This window comes from Zingiber officinale, chromosome 7A (genome assembly GCF_018446385.1).
Source record: "Zingiber officinale cultivar Zhangliang chromosome 7A, Zo_v1.1, whole genome shotgun sequence".
Classification (NCBI taxonomy): domain Eukaryota; kingdom Viridiplantae; phylum Streptophyta; class Magnoliopsida; order Zingiberales; family Zingiberaceae; genus Zingiber; species Zingiber officinale.
In genome coordinates, this window is record NC_055998.1 from 103,185,971 (window position 1) to 103,213,313 (window position 27,343).

Here is a 27,343-nt window from a genome sequence, read left to right on the forward strand (position 1 = left end):
GTGGCTTCATTATCGAACCTATCCAGATGATCATCTGGATTGGTCGACCCGTTGTAGGACCCGATTGCCAGTGGGGTGTAGTGCCTAGGGAGAGGATCTCACAATATCTCCTCGGAGAACTGGTGGTTGATCCACTCGGGAGATGCTTTGCCCCGAGGCACCTTGCTCTTCAGTGCATCCTGAATGGGCGCTTCATCCGAAGAGGATCCACGCTTTTGGTTGGCTTGGCTTATCTCCGAGGGTGTTTGGAACAGTGCCCGATGAAAAGGTATGAGCATAGGCAGTGCCTCTCCATGTGTGTCGGTTAGTAATCTATTCTGACCCCAAATAGAAATTTTCTCTGGGCGGTCATCTAGTGCCGCTCGGCCTCCTGCTGCTAAGGTCGCTTCCTGTGCTTGTCGATCCGCTAACGCCTGTTATTGCTGCTACTCAACTATTTTCTTTGCTTAGGCTTGTACAAGCATATCGAGCTCTTCTGGAGTGAGTGTCACGGTGTGCAGTCGTCCAACGTCCTCCATCTCCTCAGTTCAGATGCAGGCTGTTGTTCCCACAGACGACGCCAAATATGATCCTGTCCGAAAGTCGAGGCGACAGATGCTAGGGATGTGGCACTCCTGTTGATCATGCATAGACTCCGCCGGAACCTGCAACCACAACTACGTCAGTGCTGAGCCAGTGAAGGGATCCCCAGTGATGACCCTCCGATGCTCAAATCAGTCACCGGCGATATGTGGAAGCAGCGGAGCAAAGAAGCAAAGGAACAGTGTAGCAACAGTAATGTGCGCGTACCTCCGACGAAGCTTGACCCCCCTTTATATAGAGTTTCCTATAGCGCTCGTTCATGTTTCCCAATGCATGCACGCTTCTCAAAGCCTTCCATGAAAAAATGCATCAGTAAAGTGTCCCTGACACAATACCTTAATGAGCCCGACATATCTCTGACGCGACAGTAGAAGCTTCTGTCGTACGATATTTTGTTTGACCCAACCGCCGACTATGCCGCATGTCATCGACACTAGCTCCCAAAAGGATATCTCCAGCTGGTTGTGTGTCTCTTACTGAGTTGAATGGGACCTCCGTTCGGCTCGGGTATTCGATATCTGTTCATCTCGGACCTTTCCACCATTTGGGTTGACGAGCTAACCGCCTGGCCGAGCGGGATAGCCGCTCGTCCATGATACCTCTGTGATTTGCCCGGTCGTAGCTCTGCTTTGCTGTTATGTCCTGAGTATTGTTATAAGGCTGAGTGGCGGAGCCACTCGGCATGCTTCTGCATGTACTTGGCGTTTGTCCCCTTATTGAGCGTCGGGTGCCTGGCGTGTAGCCGAGCCATGAGTGATGTTGGGTCGGGTCTTCTTTTTTACTGTCGGGTGACCGCTACGCCCGATCAACTGGTGATGACGGGGCGTTGATCGCCACCATGACATTGACCTCCCCAAAGGGTGGGCTCTTTATCACTACCGCATCAGCAGAGAAACCATAAAATCCAAGTGACCTATAGATTGTTGCAACTTATAGCACAACATGAATTTAATTGAATATGGACAGGAAACATACTCTATCCACTAAATGTATAAACTGTAAGTTGATACAATGCGAACGTATTCGTCTTTTTCCACCACGTAAGTTATACTATTATTGAAGAAAAATAATAAAAAAGATAAGTGTGGTAACGAGAAATAAATGACTTATCTTGCTGGTGAAGATTCTTTGAGACTACCAATGTAAGCTCTAAGATGTTCAACAGGGAATAAGTTTGACCAATACCGAGTCTAGTCGAGAAGAATCATGAGAAACCCATATGTTTCACGATGGTGACTTGATACTGAAGGTCTTTTTCACCTATTCAATAGTTGTGAAGGTCAACAACTTCTGCAGAGACCATGATAGAGTAGGATAGTTCTGGCGTCGAGTTCGCCAGAGAGTCCACGACATATTTGAACTGTATGAGTATCACATGGCGTTGGTGGGGCCTCATTGGAGTCGATGAAGAATGGAGTCGGGCGCGCCTTGAGGGGCTTCATGAAGGCCGTAGAGGGATCCATTAGAAATGAAGGTTCCTTGTGATCCTTCACCAGATTAAAGCCATTTGCTCCATTCTAGGGCATAAGAGACAGAGATCTGCTTGAGAATGTTGTTGAACGATTTAGGAAAACCATCAGAGTAGTTCTTCTCCTTCAGCTTTCGTATCTCCAACTCAACATCCTCGCTCATCTTTCACAATAGCTTTTCGTAGGATTTTCCTACATACGATGCTATTTTGATGATCTCTTTTTTTTTTTCCTTCGTTTGGGCTTCTCCTCTCTAAAAACATGAGATCGACTTCCCCTCGTGACACTCAAGCACCTTATGTAACACGGATTAAAGATCAGGCTGGTACACTAGCACTGTAAAATATCGAAAAAGGGTGGATAACTATAAGAGAATATTTCGGAATTTTAAAAAAAATTTCGGGTATTTTTCGGAGCCCACATGGCTCGGGTTACGGGGATCAATATTGGGCATCGGGAAAGCCTGTTTAGGTTTACCCCATTTTAACGAGGAAAAGTTGAATTTTTTTTTTTATTTTTCTTTTCCCTTTTCCGCTTTTCCTCTTTTCCCTGTTTCCCTTCCCCGACGCCGCCTCTCTTCACTTTGTCTGTTTCTTTTTCCCTTCCCCAATCGACGCGCCAACGCTGCCAATGCTCGCGGCGCCTCCTCTCCTCAACCCGAGCAACGGCGATCCCGATTCCTCTCCTTCCCTAACTTTTCCCCTTTTCTCGACGCGTCTGCTCCGGGCAATCGGCGATCCTTCACTCTGCTCGGCGTCGCCGGCACAGATCGACCTTGGAGCATAGAGGAGGGGAGTCTGTCGAGCTTTCAGCCTCCTTCAATCTCCGGTTCTTTCTTCTCTTCGGCCTTGGCAAGCGACAGCGACGATCTTGCCATCGCCGCCCAAATCGCTTCTGTCGGAGAGAAATCAGGGCCACTAGCGTTGGATCTGTCCAACACCTGTTGTGTGGGTGAGGTAACAACCCTTGTCTTCACTGTTTTTGTTGAATCCTCTTCTTTGTTCATCGATCCTCCTCTGTTCTTGATCATCATTTTTATTTACGGCTAAATTAGGTCACCGATTGGAGACGTTGGGGATCAGTGAGGTGTGATTGGGCTGTTGGGCAGAGACTAGAAGGGTTGTAGCTTGATCAGTGACCTCCTGTTTGATCCGATTGATATCAGTGAGGTAAGATTAGGTTGTAAGATAGGTTGTTTCTTGATTTGTGATCCCCACTTATTGATCTCAACTTGATCTGATCAGTGGGAAGGATTTCAGCAAGGTTGTGTTATGTGGATCCGGAATTTTGTTCTGTGAGATAGAGGTATTGTGTTCTGTGGATTTGAAATTTTGTGTGTTGTGGGTTGCGCTTTAATCCAGCATCTCACTTGGGTTTCGGTAGGACCTCCTTCCGATAGCAATTTTTTTTGGCTGAGCTTGAGGTATGGTGTAGTAATGTTGATACATGATGTTGATGAATTAGGTTTGTGTATTGAGTTAGGGATAATTGAATTTAGATTAGAACATGTGGTATGATTAGGGTTAGGATTAATCTAATGGAGTGATTAGGGTTAAGGCAATTAACCCTAAATAACTGTTAGATTTAAATTAGGTAGGCAAATGGTTATGTTGATTAGGGATTTCCCTAATTTAGTCTAGTGAATTTTATTTAGCTTTTTAATTCTTATAAATTTTAGCTAAATAAAAATATATATTGATCGATGTAGAACTCTGATTCGAAACGAGCATCTCGACGTCGGATTTGATTGGATTGGATCTTATATTTGAGGCGGGTACCTTGACTATCTATTTTGGTATGTTATGTTGATATACTTAGTAGATTTTAACAAATAGTAATAATTATGTTTATATCTGCATCGGTATGTCACTTTTTATTTCAGAGTATATTTTGTTTGTTACTTGTTTAGCATTCATGCCCCTATTTATTATTTATGTTATAGAGGTAGTGACATACCATGCCATGTGATATACTGGACTAGTCATTTACCATATCTAACCTGTGTACCTAGATCTGGTTATTTGATCCATGTATTTGGTTACATATTTTTGGAGGTAGATATGATTAGGATTTTTCTTGCTTAGTGTCATGCACCATCTCGTATAATTGCATGCTGAGCGATTGACAACTCCATTATTGTTGAGCACATCGCCAGTTACATGGATCTGCACACACAACCACTCATGGGTTAGTGGTTTTTATTCAGGCAGGGTGTGTTGCAGCAGGTTGCTCTGTTTGGCTCCGTTGGTCCGCTCATGGGTAGTGTGACGCAGCGTGATAGCCGGTAGGGATCCTACTCTGGACTGGCTCAGGGAGATGAGAGCATTGAGCTCCCCTATGTATGATTTGGGGTAGGAGGATAGGTGTACTCCGACAGCATCCCATCCACTCGGTCGCTCAGGAGCAGTGATGTCAGAGTGCACGGTTGTCATATTCCTACCCACTCGGTCTCACCATTGTGTGTGAGATGGCTAACTGGTGTCAGGGATGACTAGGACATGTTATTGGCATCATATGCATTATTTACATTTATTGCTTGTGTTTTCTGCACTTTATATGATGTATATTGGATGGATGCATATGTTTGACATGCATACAGGATTCACGATACTCCGGGTCTGACGGCCTTGATATCCCTATACTCAGGTCTTAGTTAGTACGAATACTTATTTTCCTTACAGTTCTACATTCTCATTCTTATATCAGGAGATTGTACGTATAATTATTGATATTAGTTATTTCTTACTATGCATGTTAACTAGGTATCCGCTGAGTGTTGGACTCACCCCTCCTCCATTGATATTTTCAGGTTGAGGTTGTTCAGGAGGTTCCAGTCGCTAGTCCCCCCACCACTTCGCGTTGCGACGAATTCACACATTTTGGTTTATGTTATTATCTATGTTTCTTTTCAGACTGGTATCTTTTGGCACTTGGATCATGTACGATCTCTTATTATCGATGGGTTTTCGTTCGGATGTATGCTGGTGATTTGTGCTTTATGAGTGTAGTTCAGTAGGATATCGGATTTGTGTTTTATGGGTGTAGTTGAGTAGGATATTTGAAATGATTCCCTTATCGTTGCTTAGGTTTAGGGTTTTTGCTATTAAACTGCGTGGGTGTTTGTTTATTATTATTGTTATTGTTCTGCCGTGTTGGCTTAGGCATATGTGGCCCTGAGGGCATTGTAGGAAGTTTCATATTGTCACCCGTACAGGAGAGATACTGTCGAAATTTCTTTTGGCAGAGACTACCTGGGGCGTGACAAGCACGACCCCTCCTCAAGTCAGTAATAGATCAAAGAAGGAAGAAGACTAAAGAAAAAAAAAGATGAAGAACCAACCTTCCTAAAATTTACTATCCTTCGCACCCTTCTCATTTTCTCTCATATGAGCCTCAATTAGACTATAACTTTTGTGCACAGTCGACAGTTAAACTGACAATCTGACCTCTGATACCAATTGTTAGTACTGTTGGTTAGTCCTAGGAAAACATACTGGTTCCACTGTACAAAATTTTTTTGTACAAGTGTCAAATCTTTCCATAGATAACCTATTGTGTTTTTTAGAAGTTAAATTAGGAATCACAGACGGAACTTAATATCATTGATTCCAAATTTAACTTATCTGTTCTTAATGGTTTAGATTTGAATCGCAAGCGGAACTTAAGACTATTGATTCAAATCCACCTATGTTATTAATTCCATTAAATATTAATTTCCAAAATTGGCTTCCAGGACTTCATGGCGAGGCACATGACCTTCTTGGATATGGGAGCAACCACCTTCTTCTAGTCAAAGCCTTTTAAGGAAAGTTAATATTTAATTTCCTTAAATAACTCTAGGTTAACCAAAAAGAACAATCGAATCACAAATTCGAAAAAGAAGAAAACACAAACTCGAAAAATAAATTCAAAAAAACTAGATCTAATTGCCTCTTGTATTTAGAATTTTTACGAAGAAAATAACTAGTATGATGCGGAAGAAAATTACTAGTTATACCTTCTTTTTGTAAGCTAATGACCTCAAGATCTTCTATCGTATTCCTCGCCTCGCCTTGGACGTCGTGTGGGCGACGATCTCACTTGGTTACCAGGATTCATAAACTCTAATACTTAAGCCTGGAGGTTTAGAGTTCGAATCCTGGGGGAGGCAAAAATTCACTGTCAGGGGTGGAAAGTCCTAGTGAGTAACGACACGGCCGACGGTCGACGGTCGACGGTCGACTATCCGAGGGTCGCCAAATGGGCCGCCAAATGGGTCGAGTCGTTACAATTTTTACGTTGAAGAAAAACAACGAAATCATGCATCCTCAAAAGAGAGCGATCAAAAATAGAAGTGCAGCTTTTAATCAATTAGCAATACTATAAAGGACTAATGGAAACTTGCATCACAGTAAAGAAATAGTGAAGAGTACAATTCTACAGCAACTATACTAAGTCCTAATCCACATCAGAATTAACCCCCAACGCATCAAAACCAAATCGGAATTAACTCTCCACGAATCAAAAACCATCCACACAACAAGAAAAATCTCATTGAATTCCATAGTCATCAACTCAACTCACAAACCCAAAGCCGTATATTTACAAAAGTATAAGAACCAACAGATACGATCCTAAAACTTTAGAGAACATAACTATTAAATGTACCGAATATGAAGGATTAATTCCACCACTAATCGCCCGAAACTTTCTTGCATCAATAGTGAACAACTTAAACCAAAAACCCGTTTGAATAACAAAAGCAGCTTCAACCCAAAACCCAACTACCCAGTATAGAAAATTCAATCAAAACTTGTGATAGACAACGAGCAGAGTAAACAACATTATCTACCCAAATCCAATATCCGAACCGAATTCATTCAACAACCTTGTCTAATTATGAAATCAGTTCGTCAACCAATTTATTTCACACTAAACCTGTAGCTAGCCAAAGAAGCCGATCAACCTCCAGTTAAAATCACCCACACTATCCGGAAGTTCCAAAACTCACGGAGAACATGAAACCATCATGGAAACACACTAAATCCACCAAATCAATTCCCGAAAACCATAAAGAATCACTGTAATTCGGTGATCCAACAAGATCAAATTGAACCCAACTCACCCGCTGCCAATCAAAAGCCGCAACATCCCCAAGCAAAATAATAATTCATCAATTCGCAACTAACAGAATACTAGAAGTCACAAAATCCCATATGCATCGGTTTCAATAAAGCTATCACAGAGTCCTTCAAAAATCTACACCACAATCAAAATCGAACGCCATTCAACCTTCAAAATCCCTAACAAGACCATACTAGAACCCCCACCAAACTAGTAAACCAAAACTGAATCCATCCAACCGAAACAAAATCATTATGGGCAGCTAGACTTCTGGTAAGAGGAATCACAGCCAAATCAATTTATTCCACATTTTTCATAAACAACAGAAGAATGAGGCATCTTTTATCAAAGCTTAAAACCCATCGTTCTGTTCAAACCTTCAAAAACAGGAGGAAGAAGCAAAACTCCGTCAAAACTAGCCGTATCTATTAAGAACATAGGTCTAAAATCCTGAAGTTCATTAAGCAGAAGAAGAACATTACCATCAAGAAATCCCGTCCAGAAAACTTGCCACCTAAAGCTGAACAGTGCAACAATTCGATCAAACACAAATACCCAAATCTGTCACCAGTGTCCGATTCGAATCACAAGAAGACGGTAGCTAGCAAAGGAATCCCGATTCATCAAGAGGAAACAAAGTAACATCGAGTTCATACACTATCCCTACCCACACTTGAACCCTAAAGATGCATCCGAGCAAAGGAATTTGAATCGAACTTAAATGCTCTAATCCATTCCAGAAACAGAAAAGGAAAAAACATGTGATGAGACCAGATCAAGCGAGAATAGCAAGAACTTCACAGAAACCTCAAATCGAAACAAGAATATCGCGAAATAAAAACCGAATCGCAATCCATTTCATCAATCGGACCTCCAAGGTAAACACTTCAACATCTCCTAGATTTCCTACCCCCTTACCTCACAGATATCACACACTCATAAGGAGATGAGCTTGCCTTTCTCTTCCTCGTACCACCGCTCGAAGCTCTCGCCGAGGCTTTCGCGCCGTCAGAGAGGCCGTTTCCAGAAGCTCGTCCGCGTGTAGTGGCACCTGATCGAGGCTTAGGGCATGGTGGGAAGCACCATGCGAAGGTGAACAGCGAGGAGATGTCATTGACTTGGGGGAAAATCGTGAGGAATCGGGCGAGAGATGAATACCTAGGTTTAATATTCCTACCCTTAAGTTAATTAAGTTAATTAAGCTAAATCAACTCCCAACCTAACCGAGTATCGTATGTTTCCCTCAAATTTAATAATTATATCCCCTTAAAATATGTCCTATAAATTCAATTAAAATTTAGAAAAATTCCTAAAATTCATAGAATATTTTATAAATTAATCCTTTAATTTGCACTTGTGTGACCTTGGACAGTTTCATAAATAAATTCCTTAATTTTGCCCGTGGGTCCTTACACAACGAGTATGCACTACAACAAAATTGTTAAAAGACAACACCATAAAGATAACGGTTTTAGAAGGAACTGTTGTTAATTTGGTAAAAGACAACGGTTTTTGACAAAACCGTTGTCTTTGAGCGCCCGAAAAAAATAAAAGACAACGGTTTTGTAAAAACCGTTGTCGTTGAGTAACTTTTTTGTAAAATCAACAACACCTTTTACAACAGTTTTCTAAAACTGTTGTCTTTAAGCGCATTTTTAGGGGTCAAAGACAATCGTTTTAATAAACCGTTGTCTTTGACTTTATTCTTTCGCCATTTTTCCCCGCTTCGTCGTTTTTGTTGTAGCAGTGATTTGCTTCCCTCTCTTTGAAAATTTTTTGGCACCCTGTTTCCCCCCCTTAGACTACCCGAACCTTAAACCTCTCATCATACGATCTTTCTCAGGAGCGTGGGTGGTTGCTGCGGTTGCTTGTGCAGATTGCTGGGTGGAGGCGGAGGCGGAGGTGCTCCTCCTCCTCCTCCTCTCTTCTCCGCCTCCCCCTCTCTTCTCCTCCTCCTCTCTTCTCCGCCTTCCCCTCCTCTTCCACCTTCTCTTTACCTAAACTTCTACAGGAGACGAGGCTGAGACGACGCACCTACAATCCCTACCTGGCGCCTCCAATCGCCTTCGCCTCTTCCAGATCGACCTCCTTGATCCGGACTCCATCCTCGCAGCCATTCACGACGTCTCCGGGGTGTTCCACCTCGCCTCGCCTTGCATCATCACTCGCGTCTAGGATCCCCAGGTCCGTATTTTCCTTTCCAGATCTCCTCCTCCCTATTCTAACCTCGTTTCCTTTCTGATCAGAGGGAACTAATAGATCCAGCGGTGATGGACACTCTCAACGTTCTCCACGTGGCCAAGGAGAGCGGAGTGCGCCGGGTGGTCGTCACATCGTCGATCTCTGCCATCGTCCCCAGTCCTGGATGGCCAATGGATCGGGTCAAGGATGAGAGCTGCTGGACTGACCTTGATTACTGTCGGCAGAAAGAGGTGAGAATTTAAGATCACATCACAAGCCCTAAGATGCCAACTACTTGGCCACAATCAAGTAGTACACAAATCCTAAAGCTTGATTACGGTTGCAGCAGCCATTCTAACAGATCCTAAAACTTCTCATCTCACTGATCTTCTTCCCTGGTAACAAATCCTCGCCCTTTTCTTTCTTTAGATCTTCTACTCTTTTTTTTTATTTTTTTCACTTTTTCTGTACTTGTTGTATTTGTGTTTCGTAATCAGCTCTGTTTTCTTAGTGGATGATTTCATTTCTGATTCAGTTAAAAAAAAATTTAAAAATCTTTGATTTAACAGAAAATAATTTTTTACCATTAGGTTTTGTGCTTTTCTATCTGAAATAAGGTGCCTAAACTGTCTATTGTTTTGAGCATTCCCTCTTTGGTTTCATTTGTTAAGAAAATAAAAACAAAGAATGATTTAGGGAGAAGGGAAGGAATTCTGTGCCCAAATGTTTCATTGTTTATTTTGTGACATGGAAAAGAGATTAAAATGAATTAGAAGCAATAAATTCCTTGCGCTTTGGATTATTTCTTCCTTCCAGTTTTGCAATTTATGTAATGAGTAGCACTCAATGTCTCAATCTCTCAGTTCCACAAGCTAAATTCAAATATAATAATAATCTCTAACCTTCTGTTGAATTATTCTAGAGATAAAAGTCATATTAGATGTATTAACCTTTCTAACTAGTCCTCAGTTTTTTGTGTAGAATTTTTAGGTGCGGAACTTGTATTTCTTACAGAAATTCTCATCTCATCAACATTCTCAATGCTGAAATCCTCTCTTCACTCCCTTTTCTTCACTGCTCTTATTTTCCTTTTTGTTGCTCGCATCTCTTATTCGATATCATTCGAGACCACTGTGCTTCTTGAAATAAAAAATCAGTTGGAAGATCCTCTGGGTGTTCTTGAGAGCTGGAATTCCTCCCAATCTCCCTGCGAGTTTGCTGGTGTACACTGTGACATTGATTGTGGCCAAGTAGTTGGCATCTCCCTCCGAAACATCTCTTACACTCATTTCTCAATAGATTTTAGGTATGAGAATCACATTAGAAAGACTATAATGACTACTTCATATAGGTTGGACTAGGTAACATAGTACACACACACACAAGACCAAAATTTTGAGCTACCTAGTCATTTTTGTGGATCTAATGTTGGTTCTTTTCACCTACTTCTAACAAATGTCCCAAGTTATCAATTTGTTACCCTTCCTGCTTTCAGGAAATAAAAAGGCAATTAGTTAACTTTCCACTAGCTTAATCTGTTATCTAAAATGCTTATTTACAAATTACATAATTCCTCACCATAAAATGCTGTCGAACCAATATTTAATGTTGTCATAAACAGATTCACCATACTTATTCTGGGAATTGCCACCACCCATTTCTTTGTTCTTCTAAGCTCTCAGCTTTTACTGCTAGTCTTTATTTTTGGCAACAGTTTGAAGATGGTCTTTGAATCTATTATTTTCTTATTCGCAATGCACCCTTTTGATGTCGAGGACCGCTGTGAAATAGATGGAGTTCAGGTACTTCTCAGCTCATACACATTCTCGTAGTATGGTAAATAGTTTCTTAAAAATTTTTCTAATTTCCAGATGTTTGTGGAGGAGATGAATATCTTGACTACAATTTTCTTGAGGTTTGACAACCTTAAGGTTACATATCTGAACACCGTTCTGGCTACCTTGCCGCTAGGCAACTTTTACCGGAGTCCAGATATGGGTGAATCTATCGACTTTTGTATTCATGTCACAACTCCTGTGGAAAAGATTGTTATCATGAGAGAACGAATACTGGGGTAAGAACTAAGAAATCTACACTTTTACATGTTCTCACAAAGTTTTGAATGTTAACATGTCATTATTCTGGTTCTTCAACCTGATTTTTTAAGAATAGTTCCAGCTTCAGATCCACTTTACAATATTTCCAACGCGACTAATCAAACTCTTTTTGTAGGTATTTGGAGAACAAGAAGGAGCACTGGTATCCCTCCACAAATTTGGCAAACTATTCAGCTATGGTACTTAGTTTCACTGCAAAGATATACCAAATCGCTGTCAACATTTCAATGAGCTTCCCTGGTGGAAAAGTCAAGGTTGAAGCCTCAAGAACGAATGAGTGTCCTCAGTGAGGTATGTGCCTATCTTTAAGATTGGTTTTGTTGGTATGACCTGTATGCTATTTTTTCATGCTTATCTTTGGATGATAGGCTTTAAGGTTCAATAATTATGATCCGAACACACTCCTACATGCATGTGGCGTTAGCATTGTCACTGCTTTTACTCAAGTAGGAGGCATAGTATTACAACCTCCCCAGGTATGGTTTTATGTTTTGTATTTATACTTTTACGTATTATTTGAGGTTATTTATGACAACTAAAGCAAATGTTGCAGCTCAGAGTTGGCAATGGAGAGGACTTTATTCCATCAAGGGGGAGATGGAATTTTAACCAAAAGGTGTGTTTTTTTTTCTTTTAATGAGTTTATTCTTTAAATTGTTAGGACCCTTGTATTGAAAAATCTGGACTATGGTTTCACTTGGAGGTCTGACTATTCTTTCCAAGTTAAACTTGTGAAAAATCTAGGTTAACCAGACTCCATCCAATCCTACCAGACAGGATTGGCGACTGGTTCCAGTTTCAACTTGTTGAAGTGAATTGTTCAAGATTTTGAAACTTGTCTTTTTTGATCATAAATAACCTGGACAACTTGCTGAAGAAAATTGAGAGACAAAAGGACCTTGATAATATAAAGGAGTGCATTCAAAAGGTATTTTATTTCAATTCCATCTTCCTGCATTCTCTTATTTCGTTATGTACCATAGAGTCCGAAATACCCAAGAGTTGTTTTATAGTCCATAGGGGAAGGTTCTTCTGCTGTACCTTCGCGAAGGAGATATGTAGATCTCAAACCTTCTTCCAATCACACATCCATCGAGCTGACAGGGATAGATCGGCCTGGCCTCCTCTCTGAAGTTAGTGTTGTTCTTACTGATCTTAACTGCAATGTGGTGAGTGCTGAGGTCTGGACACAAAACACTCGAGCTGCAGCAGTTATGCAGGTGAACGACGAGATGAATTCAGCTATAACTGATCCTCAAAGACTCTCTAGAATCAAACAACTACTTTTCAATTGGTTTTGGCAAGGATTATTTTGTGGTCACAATACAGTGTAAGGATAGGCCGAAGCTTCTTTTTGATACAGTTTGCACTTTAAAAGATATGCAATATGTGGTTTTCCATGGAAGTTTATTTGTAATGGGATAAATTTTATTTGAACATGAGATATGTTTCTTCTTTTGTGATTGTAATTCTTGTATAACTATAACATTTTGAATGATATTGATGTGGAGAATATTCTTTCTTGATTATGATTCTTTATTATATATTTAAATTGAAATCTGATATATTGGTATTAAATATAATAATTTAAAAGACAATGATTTAAAACCGTTATTGTTGTCTATCACCCTCAAAGACAACGGTTAAAAACCGTTATCGTAACCCCAAAAACGATTATAATTGGCAGTGTTACGTTATTAAAAATGCTCTAAATAACAACGGTTTTAAACCGTTGTCTTTTCATTCAAAGACAACGGTTTAAAACCGTTGTAAAACTGTTGTCTTTTCATTCAAAGACAAAGGTGTAAAACCGTTGTCGTAGCCCCTCACTTTTAACAACACTGCCAATTACAACGGTTTTAAAGGCCTACGACAACGGTTTTTAACCGTTGTCTTTTAATGTTTTTGTTGTAGTGATGATTTAAAAATTTTTAAATTTTCAAAATTTAGGGTTCAGTGGATGCTAGATAGAAATTGCATTGGAATAGTGTCTTAGGTCACTTTAAAAGTTATTTTCAAGTATCCACAAAGAAAGGAAGACATCATGGATATGTGATTTTATAGGGTCGACACATAGCAGTGATCAAATAGTCACCCTTTAGCATTTTTTTGGACATACAAGATATGCAGCATATCCGTGATATTTTAGCTAATATATGTCAAAATTGGGATTCAAGTACTCAAACCTTTAGATTCTGAGGTACAATGTAATTTTATTATGAAGTAGTTGTATAGTAAAATCAATTTTGCAAAGGTGAATATTTTAATCAGCTAATGACACTGATAGTGGGTTCTTATTCCAAACGAGAGGTTTTACGTAGGGGTGAACATTCGGTTAATTCAGTTAATTTGATATTAATTTTGTATAAATTATTTTTATTGTTATTTTAAACAAATTTAGTTAATTCGGTGTTAACTGAAATAACTAATTCGGTTAATTCAATTTTAGTAAAACTTTGATTTGATTCGGTTAGCCAACATTAAATCGATTTTCGGTTAATTCGGTTAATTTATGGACCGAATTAACCGAATGCTCACCCCTAGTTTTAGGTGAGGTGAATACTTATGTATATGTTTGTAGATGTCAACTAATCATTTAGCTTGGTCAGGCGTTCTGGTTGTCTTCCCAAGAAGAGACGTTTCATTGCTGCTTGGTATTGCAGACTAAGGAGCTCCGATTCTGATTAATTCAAATAAAGCATGCGGTGACCTCTTTCTAACATACTTCTCAAACAAAAAAGAAGCTACTAGATCAAGAATTGAGGAGTTGCTTAAATTTTATGGCAATCGCGTTGAAGGAGAAGATGATGTTTTATTATTTTGCAAATTCTATATTTTGTATATATTTATTTGTATCTTATTTTCTTCTAGTACATATAAGGTCCCGTTATGTCTTATAGATATAGTAGATGATTTTGAGAATCTTGCTAGATTCAACTGGGTTGAAGCTATCCATGAATTTATGGCTCCACAATTACCTAAGATTAGGGACATATTTTCTTCAACTCGGACAACACATTCTAACACCAACTTCCCTTACCTAAAGGGCTTTGCTAGTCTTTTGGTAGTAAGTTTAAAAATGATGGTAAATTTAAAAATAATTTGCGGACATGTATGAATAGTTAACACTTGTGATGGTGAATCAGGCATGATTTTTGGAGCATGTTCCAATCCAAAAACCATACAAAATAGAAGGAGTAAGAATAAATAAGTAGAGGAATATTCCTTCACATATTAGTAAGGTGAGGGATTTGTTCGATCGAGTTTCATCTGAAGAGGTAAATTTTAATTACTGTGACTTTAGTTTAGTTAAAAGGAATTTTTTAAACATATGTTTTAATATTTTGACATGTTCTGATTGACCTAATCCCTACCCAATATGAGAATTTATTGGTTGAGAACCTTGTTGGTGTTGATGACACTACACGTGCAATGGTGACATCACAGTTTGAAGTTAAGGAAGAAGGAAGGCAAAGTAATAAGGAATGTTGTAATTGCATTATTCAATCAAACAGAATTAAGGAGCTAACAATGGAGAACATGCATTTGAATGATAGGGTGAAAGACTTACTTAAAATATTAGAAAATAAAGGTATGCAATCTCAATATAGTGAGTCTGTAGGCGATCCTCAATGTGAACCAGTAGCTTTTGTAACAAGAAGTAGGAGAGGACGTGACAGAAGTCGCTGTGATTACAGGGATACTCCAATTGATAGTCCATTGTGGCTCCAAATTTTATCTAAGAGGCAGCAGAAAAATATACAAATATGTGAGCCTGCGGAGAACGTTTCAAGACAAGGAGAGGGGAAAAAAGTTTAAAGGAACATGATTTCCTGGAGAAGGGGAAAGGAAAAATGAATGTGGATGATATGGAAGAAGAAAGAGAGATTGTAGAATTGAAGGAAGATGAATCTGAAGAAGAGGCAGAGAATGATGCAGATAGGATTGCCTCACATAACCAAATGAGGAAACAAGTCATTGATGTAAGTAGATATTTGCAAAATTTATAGTAATTTGTATGATTTAATTCACTATTTAAAATTCTTTTATGTTGATGGACATAGTTTGTGAAGAAGCAATTTAAGACTTCAAAGAAAAAAAACAAGATCAAGATGTGGCGTACTTGTTAAAAGTGTTGGAGAAACTAAAGTATGTGAATTACATAGTTGATTTAATTAATTTATAAGTCAAGACAAGTATATGCTTTTCTAATTTAGATGATTATATGGTTCTCTAATTAAATTTTATGAATTATAATCATTGCTTTACTTTGTAGGTTTACAAATGAATTCGTTTGGGAGGAGCCACCCTTTGCTTTAAATGTGTATTCCCTCTTATCTGGTGTGAATGGAGAGATGTTGACAAATGGGGAGGTAATTGACAAGTATTGTAAGATTCTATTTAGGGGGGCATCCTCGTCTGGTAGGACATACAACAAGTGTATTTATTGTTCAACCTTCTTCACAGTAAGCAATTTATTTGAGAATAGTTAAAATTTGAAGATAATTTATTATGGTTAAGTATGTATGAATTTGTATTTTTGTAGTCATTAATAAAATTCTCAAGCAAGGTTACCTTCCAACAACTGATAAAGACAGATACAGAAGATGAAGAGGTTAGGTATATTTTTATTCCATTGTCCAGTGATAACGCACACTTCCACTTGTTGCTGGTTGACACCTATTCATTAATGTTCAATCATTACAATTCTCTAGCAAGTGAAAGAAAATACAACTATGAATTTGATGCAGCGATGAGCATCCAATATTCATGTGTATATTTGTATTGTAGTATAAATGCTAGTTAATGTCAAATTTAAATTTCCTCCTCAATCTTACAGGTATCATATTTAAAACTATATAGTCGTGAGCATCTTGCTGCTATTGATCCAAAATTTAAAAGGCATCATCCCTTCGATCAATGGATGTCTCATACAATAGAATGTCCACAACAAGAAGCCAGGTAAGTTGAGCAAATAGTGTGAATATAAAATATTGATTTAAAATATTGAACATTAAATTAGTGATGTTATTTACAGCCTTGACTGTGACTTCTTTGTGATCCAATACATTCGATGTCTTCTGTACGAAATGAAGACGGACTTCAAGCAATGAGACATGAAAAAAATTAGAATTAATGTAATTGTATTAATTTTGAGGGATAAGTTTTATAAAATATTAGATTAAATAGCCATAGTGTTGTAAGCCAAAACGTTGGTAGGCAATGTAAAGGTACAATTACATAGTGTTTTTAGTTTTATATCTGTGTATGTAGTCTATGTGCTTTAAAAAAGTGGTATGTATGATATGAGACGAGTATACTAAACTGTCACAAGAATAATAATACTATTGCATAGTATTTACTGAACTAAAAATCACAATATCCAAATTGTTATGCCGGTGCTTATAATTAAAAGAGATATAATTTATATAAATTATATTGCACACCATATCTATCTTTTGAAAACTAAAAAATTGGTAATGGTCGTGATTTTTCAGAAATCCCAGTAGGATAGGTACAACACTTAGTATCAAGTGTACAATGTTTGCATCGAAATTTAAATTAGGCATGCAAATCTACAACTCCAAAGTAAATATGGTTTGAGTAAAAAGAAATTGTTTGTTATCCTAGTAACTCCAAGCTTCACATGTTTTGTGCTAACTGCAATGGAGAAAGAACTTCTAATCCAGAGTGTATATATAAGTTTTGATATAACTCGTCCCCTCTCAAACCTTCACAAGGAATGTGATTTCAAGTAAATGCAAGTAGGGGTAGGGATATCAGTGGATTTTGGTCAAAACGCATTGATGGACCTAGACACCTCTAATTTGAACCCCTTTAGTTCGAGTGGGATTCTAAAATTGCAAGGACTCCAACAGTGCTAGAAAAGCCTGATTTACAGCTCTATAGGGGCGGTAGCAAGTTTTGAAAAAAAAGCCTCTGTTGGGCCTGATATGATACCCTATCAGGCCCAACGTGGGACTGATATAAAACCATATCAGGCCCAACGTGGGCCAGATATAAGAGCATATAAGGCCCAACGTGGCCTTTAAGCTCTACTTAGTATTTGCCTTAAAAATAAAATGGTGGTTGTTAGTTCTCTTAACTTAAAAGGTGCTGTTTAAAATCTATAACTCCTCCCCTCTCAAACCTTCCTATTTAATGAGAAATTGAGGAAATCAAATACCTTTAAAAAAAGGAGTAATATATAGAATAAAATAAATTAATACACTATGAGCGAAAAAATTACAATTTTTCAATAACTAGAATAAATTCAGATAAGATATGACTACTATAATATATATATATATTAAAGTTGATTCTATCCCCCCTTTCTATAAACTTAAAACATGCTACCATTTGGTATAAGTCTAAAACATGGGGAGTGAAATACAGGTAATAGTCTCGTAACATAGCGTGACTCTCTCCTTACTATTTGACTTAATAATTACATTAAAGTTTTTGAATAACTAGAATAAATTAAGATAAAATATGAGTACTAAGCAGGTGCATCGTTCCGTGCTAAATGGCACGGAGCAAGAATTTCTAATCCAGAGTGTATAAATAAGTTTTGACACCATATATAGCTCTTCCCCTCTCAAATCTTCATAAGGACCGTGATTTCAAGTAAATCCAAGTAGAGTAGGGTCATAAGTGGGTTTTGGTCAAAATCCACTGATGAACCTAGATACCTCTGATTGGACCCATTTTAGTTCAAGTGGGATTCTGGAATTGCAAGGACTCCAATGGTGCTAGCAAAGCCTGATTTACAACTCTATAGGGGTGGTAGCAAGTTTTGAAAAAATATTAGCCTTTGTTGGGCCTGATATGATACCATATCAAGCCCAACGTGGGCCTGATATAAGAGCATATCAGGGCCAACGTGGCCTTTAAGCTCTACTTAGTATTTGTCTTAAAAATAAAATGGTGGTTGTTGGTTCTCCTAACTTAAAAGGTGCTATTTAAAATCTATAGCTCCTCCCCTCTTAAACCTTCCTATTTAATGAGAAATTGAGGAAATCAAATACCCTAAAAAATAGGAGTAATATATAGAATAAAATAAATCGATGCACTATGAGCAAAAAAATTACAATTTTTCAATAACTAGAATAAATTCTGATAAGATATGAGTACTAATATATATATATATATGTATGTATATATGTAAAGTTATATATTAAAGTTGATTCTATCTCCCCCTTCTATAAACTCAAAACGTGCTACCATGGGGTATAAGTGTAAAGCATGGGGAGTGAAATACAGCTAATAGTCTCGTAACATATCGTGACTCTCTCCTTATTATTTGACTTAATAATTGCATTAAAGTTTTTGAATAACTAGAATAAATTAAGATAAAATATGAGTAATAAACAGGTGCACCATTCCGTGCCAAATGACACGGAGCAAGAACTTCTAATTCAGGATGTATAAATAAGTTTTGACACCATATATAGCTCCTCCCCTCTCAAACCTTCACAGGGAACGTGATCTCAAGTAAATCCAAGTAGGGTAGGGCCATCAGTGGATTTTGGTCAAAATCCACTGATGGACCTAGACACCTCTGATTGAACCCATTTTAGTTCGAGTGAGATTCTAGAATTGCAAGGACTCCAACGGTGCTAGAAAAGCCTGATTTACAGCTCTATAGGGGTGGTAGCAAGTGTTGGTGCAATATTCCTTAGGTTAAGGTTGACCTGGTTGACTAAGCTTGAGTTGGTTCAAGCTTGAGTCTTGATGTTTGGGTTTCAATGTTTCACAATACATGGAGAGAGACAAGACATGGAGATTGCAGGTGCAATTGTTCATGTGGGGAGATTGTTGGTGCAATTCCCCTTTTGGTCAAGGTTGACCGGATTGGTGTAAAGAAGAGTCAAGTAGGTCAAGGTTGACCAGATATTTGACTGGAAAAATCCATGTGAGTGAAGCTAGGTGAAAGACCTAGTGACTGAAGCTAGGCAGTACAAAAGTCTTGGTGAGTGAAGCTAGGCAGATGGAAAGTCCCGATGAGTGAAGCCAGGCAGTTGGAAAATCCTGGTGAGTGAAGCAAGGTGAAAGTCCTAGTGAGTGAAGCTAGGAAGAAGGAAAGACCTGGTGAGTGAAGCCAGGCAGATGAGAAGTCCTAGTGAGTCAAGCTAGGCAGAAGGGAAGTCCTGGTGAGTGAAGCCAGGCACGGGAAATCCAGGTGGATCAAGGTTGATCGGACACCTGGTGGAGATAAGTCCAAGTGGGTCAAGGATGACTAGACACTTGGCACGAGGAGAAAAGTCCAAGTGGTTTAAAGGGATTGACCGAACACTTGGTGAGGGAGTCCTAGCAGGTCGAGGGTGACCGGATACTAGGCATGATGTACCAACAGGTCATGGTTGATCGGATGTTGATTTAGGAGACTTTGGACTTGGTTTTGGGCAAAAACCATGAGTTGGATCGATCAGCCGATCGATTGGCTCATGTCCAATCGATCGGCTGATCGATTGGGTGAGTCCCTGCGACAAAGGCTTCCCCAATCGATTAGGCGATTGATTGGGGAGAATCGCCGATCGTATAGAAAGCCTCCCAATCGATCGACCGATCTATTGGGAGGTCCAATTCTCACGCGATAAGCTCTGGATCGATCGGCCAGGAATTCCCAGAGCACCTCTATGCTCTATGGGAATTTCCTAGATCGATCGGCTGATCGATCCAGGGCTTATCGTACAAAAATCGCACCTCCCAATCGATCAGCCGATCGATTGGAGGCTCTCGATCGATCGGCCGACCGATTGGGAGGCTTTCTGTGCGATCAGCGATTCTCCCCAATCGATCGACCGATCGATTGGGGAAGCCTTTGTCGTAAGAACTTACCCAATCAGTCAACCGATTGATTGGGCATGAGCCAATCGATTGGTTGATCAATTTAGCCCATGTTTGACTTGCCCAATCAAGTCCAAAGTCCCTAAAACCAACATCCGGTCAACCTTGACCTATTGGTATATCATGCCTAACATCCGACCACACTTGACCTGCTAGGACTCCCTCACCAAGTGTCTGGTCAATCCCTTTGACTCACTTGGACTTTCTCTCCTCGTGCCAAGTGTCCGGTCATCCTTGACCCACTTGGACTTACCACTACTAGGTGCCCGATCAGTCTTGATCCACCTGGATTTTTCCATGCCTGGTTTCACTCACCAGGACTTCCCTTTCTGCCTAGCTTCACTCACTATTTTCCTTCTGCCTAGCTTCACTCACTAGGTCTTTCACCTGGCTTCACTCATCAGGACTTTCACCTAGCTCCACTCACTAGGATTTTCCATCTGCCTGGCTTCACTCACCAGGACTTTCACCTAGCTTCACTCACTAGGATTTTCCATCTGCCTGGCTTCACTAACCAGGACTTTCACGTCAAGTATCCAGTCAACCTTGACCTACTTGACAACAATCTCCCTACATGAATAATTACACCTGCACCTCCATGTATTGTCAAACATCAAAACCCAAACATCAAGACTCGAGTTTGACCCAATTCAAGCTCAATCAACCAGGTCAACCTTGACCTTGGGAATATTGCACCAACATGACCATCATGCTTTCTCTGTGCCAAAGCCTTGGTCAAAGGATCCGCAATGTTAGCATCGGTCCGTACTCTGCATATCTTTACATCTCCTCTATCGATGATCTCTCGAATGAGATGGAATCGCCGTAGTATGTGTTTGGATTTCTGATGAGAGCGAGGTTCCTTAGCCTGTGCAATAGCCCCATTGTTATCACAATAGAGGTCTATTGGACTCGCTATACTAGGAATAACACCAAGCTCTGTAATGAACTTCCTAATCTAAATAGCCTCCTTTGCTGCAGCTGAAGCAGCAATGTACTCGGCCTCTGTTGTAGAATCAGCGACTGTGTCTTGCTTTGAACTCTTCCAGCTCACAACACCACCATTTAAGCAAAACACATACCCTGATTGTGATCTGTAATCATCCTTATCTGTTTGGAAGCTAGCATCAGTGTAACCCTTTACAACAAGCTCTTCATCACCTCCAAAGATCAAGAAATAATCTCGAGTCCTTCTCAAGTACTTAAGAATATTCTTGACTGCTGTCCAGTAACCTTCACCTGGATCTGACTAGTCTCTGCTCGTTATGCTTAAAGAATATGAGACATCTGGGCGAGTACAAAGCATGGCGTACATGATAGACCCTATAGCAGATGCATAAGGAATCTGATCCATGCAGTCCCTTTCTACCTTAGAAGAGGGGCATTGAGTCTTCGAAAGACTCACACCATGTGACATAGGCAAGAATCCCTTCTTGGAATTCTCTATGGTAAAATGTTTAAGCACCTTGTCAATGTATGTACTCTGGCTTAGCTAAACAATATTTTAGATCTATCTCTATAGATCTTAAGGCCTAAAATATAGGCTGCTTCACCTTCTTTCATTGAAAAACAATTCCTAAGCCAAGTCTTCACTGACTGAAGAGTAGGGATATTATTTCCAATGAGTAGTATGTCATCTACATACAATATGAGAAAGATGACTGTGCTCCCACTAACCTTGTAAACACAAGGTTTATCTTCATTCTTAATGAAATCAAACGTTTTGATTGCATCATCGAAACGAAGATTCTAGCTTCTAGAAGCTTGCTTTAATCCATAAATGGACCTTTACAACTTACAAACCTTTCCAGCATGCTTTGGATCTACAAAACCCTCAGGTTGTGTCATGCACAGATCCTCGAGTAGATTTCCATTAAGAAATGTAGTTTTGACATCCATCTGCCAGATCTCATAATCATAGTAAGCTGCAATAGCAAGTAAAATCTGAATGGACTTAAGCATCGCAACTGGTGAAAAAGTTTCATCATAGTCTATACCATGAATTTGCTTGAAACCTTTAGCTACCAATCTACATTTATAGGTATGCTTATGCCCATCCATGTCAGTCTTCACTTTGAAGATCCACTTACACACAATGGATTTGATCCATTCAGGTGGATCAACCAAAGTCCATACTTGGTTAGTGTATATAGATTCCATTTCGGATCTTATGGCCTCTAGCCATTTCTCAGAATCTGGGTCCTATACAACTTCTTGATAAGATGTAGGCTCATCAAGTCTAATAAGCACTACATCACCGTGGTCAGACAAGAGAAATGAATATCTCTCAGGTTGACGATGGGTTCTATCAGATCTGTGTAGAGCGTGTGCTACTTGAACAAGTTGTTGCTCCACAACTTCTTGTGGTGCCTGTTCAATTTCCATCAAGGCATCGGTTCTAGTTTGTGTATCTTGAATTTCTTCAAGATTAACTTTACTCCCACTAGTCTTTCTAGAAATAAATTGCCCTTCTAGAAAGACACCAATTCTGGCAACAAACACTTTGTCTTATGTGGGATTATAGAAGTAATATCCCTTTATTTTCTTGGGATATCCTACAAAATAGCACTTGTCTGATTTGGGTTCAAGTTTATTTGAGACTTATCATCGAACGTAAGCCTCACAACCTCAAATCTTCATAAAAGACATCTTGGGACTCTTCCTTGTCCATATCGTATATGGTGTCTTTATGACGACCTTGGATGGAACTCGATTAAGTGTGAAAGCGGCCGTCTCTCGAGCATGTCCCCAGAAGGAAGTAGGGAGATCTGTATGGCTCATCATTGATCGTACCATATCTAATAAAGTACGATTTTTCCTTTCTGATACACCATTCCATTATGGTGGTCCAGGTGGAGTGAGTTGAGATATGATCCCACACTCAACGAGATAGTCATGAAACTCTTGGCTAAGGTATTCCCCACCTCGATCTAATCAAAGCATCTTAATACTCTTACCAAGTTGGTTTTGTACTTCATTCTTTAAACTTTTCAAAGGATTCTGACTTGCGTCTCATCAGATACATATAGTCGTATCTATTGAAATCATCAATGAAGGTAATGAAGTAATAATAGGCTCCTCTAGCTGCTATTCTGAAAGGGCCACATACATCTATATGTATGAGTCCTAACAGATTATTAGCCCTTTCGTCGTGTCAACTAAATGGAGTCTTTGTCATCTTACCTTGAAGACAAGATTCGCATACCTTATATGATTCAAAATCAAATGAGTCCAAAAGTCGATCCTTATGGAGTTGGGATATGCTACTCTCATTTATGTGACCCAGGCGACAATGCCAGAGATATGTTTGGTTTAAATCATTAGACTTGAACTGTTTGGTATTTATGTTATAGATTGGGTTTTCAAAGTCAAGAACATAGAGGCCATTCATAAGAGGTGCACTACAATAGAACATGTCATTGAAATAAACGGAACAACATTTGTCCTTTATTACAAATGAAAAACCTTTCTTGTCCAAACAAGAAACAGAGATAATGTTCTTTGTCAAAGAGGGCACATAACAGCACTCTTCTAGTTCTAAAACAAGTCTAGTGGGTAAAGATAAAGAATATGTTCCTACAGTGACAGCAGCAACTCTTGCACCATTGCCTACTCGTAGGCCCACTTCGTCCTTTATCAACGTTCTACTATTTCACAACCCTTGCACATTAGTACAAATGTGAAATGTATATCCGATATCTAATACCCATGAAGAAGAAATAGATAGATTGACTTCTATAACATATATACCTGAGGCAGACGTCTCACTTCTCTTCTGTTTTCGTTCCTCTAGGTATACTTTGTCGTTCCTCTTCCAGTGTCCGATCTCACCACAGTGGAAGCAGGTTCCATCCTTAGCAACCCCACCTTTGGGTTTCAATGCATGAGTCTTGCCCTTGCCTTTGGCTTGGGTCTTACCCTTACCTTTAGGCTTCCACTTGCCTTTGCCCTTAGACACCATCAAAATGGAACTAGGCTTTGCCTTCTTAAGATTTAGTTCAGTAGTTCTTAACATGCTCAACATCTCATGCAGTGGTTTGTCAATTTCATTCATATTGTAGTTCATGATAAATTGACTATAGCTATTAGGCAATGATTGCAAGATAAGATCAGTGGCCAATTCTTGGCCTAGTAGAAATCCCAATCGCTGTAGGTTTTTTACATACCCAATCATTTTAAGTACATATGGCCCTATGAGACTTCCTTCTTGCATTCTGCATTGAAACAACACTTTAGAGATCTCAAATCTCTCATGCCTTGCTTGTCCTTGATAAAATTATCTAAGGTGTTCAACCATATCATAAGCATCCATGTTCTCATGTTGCTTCTGAAGCTCAGAGTTCATGGTAGCGAGCATAAGGCATGACATATCTAATGCATCATCTTGATGCTTCTTGTAAGCATCCCTATCAGCTCTAGTTGCAGTAGCGGGGGGGGGGGGGGGCTCTAGGATATACAGTTTTCGTTCTTGCTTGAGGACTATTCTTAAGTTTCAATACCAGTCAAGGAAGTTAGCTCCATTGAGCTTGTCCTTATCAAGGACAAATCGCAGAGAAAGAGTGTTCGACGTATTTGATGACATGATTATATACAACAACATAATGCAGAACTTAATATCATATATCAATCATTTAATTAGGCCTTTAATTAAATAATTCTCCCATAGAATTGTAAAGCTTGGTAGGAGCAAGTCATGGTTGTGGTTTTACCCACACTGCTAGCTCCAATTCCAATCGCAATAATATTCATGTGGGACAAGATCCATATTATACCTCATCTTGAGTTGGCTTTGGCTAATCGCCTAAGACTCGTATAATGTAGGTAGGCATCTTATACCAATTGCAACGAATGCAACTCTTGTATAGCTAGATGAACAATACTATTTGTTCATTTGCCCATCTTACGAAATTCATATTATAGCTCATCTTGGGTTAACTTTGACTAATCGCCCAAGTGTAGTACAATATGAATTCCATCTTATGGGTATGCCTCTAAGCTCTCAATCTAAATGAGACAACTTAGTTAAGTCGCACCCAAGTTTAATAGTTGGATATCACAATTGTCCTATCACACTCTAGCAAGATAAATTGAGTCACTTTGCTTTGGCAAAACCTGACTACAATTATCGAGCTAGGAGTGAGTATTAAACTTTTGGTAGACATATATTAAAAGACCTAATTATTACTTTTAAACTAGACATGTATCGAATACAATCAAGCACACATCACATATATGCATATTTAAAACGTGACATGGTTATGATCCCCATAAACTACGATCTTCTCAAGCCAATAAGAAGAGCGATGAGTCAACCTAGGTCAAAGTAGCTTCTCCAAGCGTTTCCTTGGTTGCCGTGTATTGTTGTCCTTCCTTCCTTTTCACCCGTCATCCAGTAGACTAGTTTTTAATTTATACATTACAAAATCTAAAGAAACTTGAGTTACATTTGAGTGTAGTCTAAAATTACAACAGGAATGAAAAGATGAAGGCACGGCACGCAGGACGTATTATGAATTACAACAATCACACACAATCAAATTGGGGGTTCAAGGGTCATAACTATGCACCATGTCATTTATATTCACAATATACCTACGACATAAATTTATTATGATTGCAATAATAAATTATGAGCCACAATGCCACGGCGGTACCGCTAGCCGGTTAGCGGGCAAGGTTAAGGGACAGCGCCCCTTGCAGGGGTTAAGGGGCAGCACCCCTGAAACAAAATTAATTTTGCATACTTGTTTATGAGTTGCTACCATACCCAAGACCCTACTACCCTCTAGATCGACTATGTTTTGTTCCGAACAAAATACTTTTGGCCGAGACCTTGCTAGTCACATGCCAACTATGTTTCGTTCTCAACAAAACACTAATATTTGGCCAAAACTCATAATTTTGCAGATCATAATAAACCTATCATGCCTTTCTATATCACATATAAAATTGCTAACAACTTAGTATATCCTTTCGCAAGTGGCTCTAATACCACTATAAAGAACTAGTTGCGCTAAACACGCAAATGTGCAGCGGAAAATACTAGTTCCTCCAGAAGATCCATGTGAAGGGAAACAAAATTATATACTGAGTTTACTAAGAGCATGAGATTATACTTTTGTAGCGTGCTCACGGACTCCTGACAGCTCGGATCACAACACGATCTCACGTTCTCGCCTCTACGGTATCCACACGAACAAGCATTCGTTTGTCTCACAAACTCACCAAAATGGAGATAGGTTGTGCTAGCAACCTTGAGAGGGGATTTCAGCCAAGAGAGGAGAAGAGTAATGAGAATAAAGAATCATCCCAAAATAAAGATCAAAAAGCATAAGTATTTTCGTCTAATGAAAATACTTAATTAACATTAATAGTCTTAATGGGCATTTACACTCCATTAAGGACCAAACTTGTAACTCCTCATTTCAAATTCAATTTCAAAAATTGAATGAAATGATTCATTGAATTTTTAAATTCAATGAATATTTTCATTAAATCTCACTTGAGTCTAACTCAAGTCTCCTCACTCAAGTCTAATTTACTTGAGTCTAACTCAAGTCTAATTCAATTGAGTCTTACTCAATTGATCTCATACAATTTAAATTCAATGAATCACTATTTCATTAATTCGAATTGATTCCTTGAGTCTAGTTTGGATTGGACTTAATCCAACAATTAGATCCAATTGAGTCTAACTCAATAAGTCCAATTCGGATTAGACATAATCCAATGATTCATCATATGAACCCATCTCCAAATCTACTTGTTCTTTGTGTGTGACCTAATAGGTTCTCATAATGTTGGCAATATACCCAAATCAACATTTAGATACATTAGCAATAAGTGGCATCTAGCAAGGTATCATTGCTACCCAAGTGACGAGAAAGTTGAGATTTGACCTAACCTGTCCATGGCTATTATCTTGTATGACTTGGTCCCTCTATCCTTGATATCTAGATTGATCAATGAGGAACAGACCGTGTCATCCTCTTATCAACCTTTGTATTTCTTGATCTCTAAGTAGACACACTCAATCAAATA

At 39.1% G+C, this 27,343-nt stretch overlaps 1 protein-coding gene across 4 annotated transcripts; it reads left to right on the forward strand.

Moving 5' to 3' along the window:
• Nucleotides 1-8,959: 8,959 nt before the first annotated feature.
• LOC122000327 (ACT domain-containing protein ACR6-like) lies at nucleotides 8,960-12,887 on the forward strand. Of its 4 annotated transcripts, XR_006117081.1 has the most exons (9): nucleotides 8,960-9,338; nucleotides 9,401-9,586; nucleotides 9,682-11,137; nucleotides 11,207-11,409; nucleotides 11,568-11,743; nucleotides 11,821-11,928; nucleotides 12,006-12,068; nucleotides 12,330-12,380; nucleotides 12,466-12,887. XR_006117081.1 is itself a non-coding variant. In XM_042554766.1 (8 exons), the coding sequence occupies exons 4-8, from the start codon at nucleotides 11,726-11,728 to the stop codon at nucleotides 12,784-12,786; spliced, it is 561 nt and encodes a 186-aa protein (XP_042410700.1). In that variant the 5' UTR covers nucleotides 8,960-9,338; nucleotides 9,401-11,137; nucleotides 11,207-11,409; nucleotides 11,568-11,725; the 3' UTR covers nucleotides 12,787-12,887. The 4 variants fall into 4 exon arrangements, 2 of the variants coding, with proteins under 2 accessions (XP_042410700.1, XP_042410701.1); XR_006117082.1 differs by having other exon boundaries at nucleotides 9,401-11,137; nucleotides 12,473-12,887; XM_042554766.1 differs by having other exon boundaries at nucleotides 9,401-11,137.
• The last annotated feature ends 14,456 nt before the right edge of the window (nucleotides 12,888-27,343 follow it).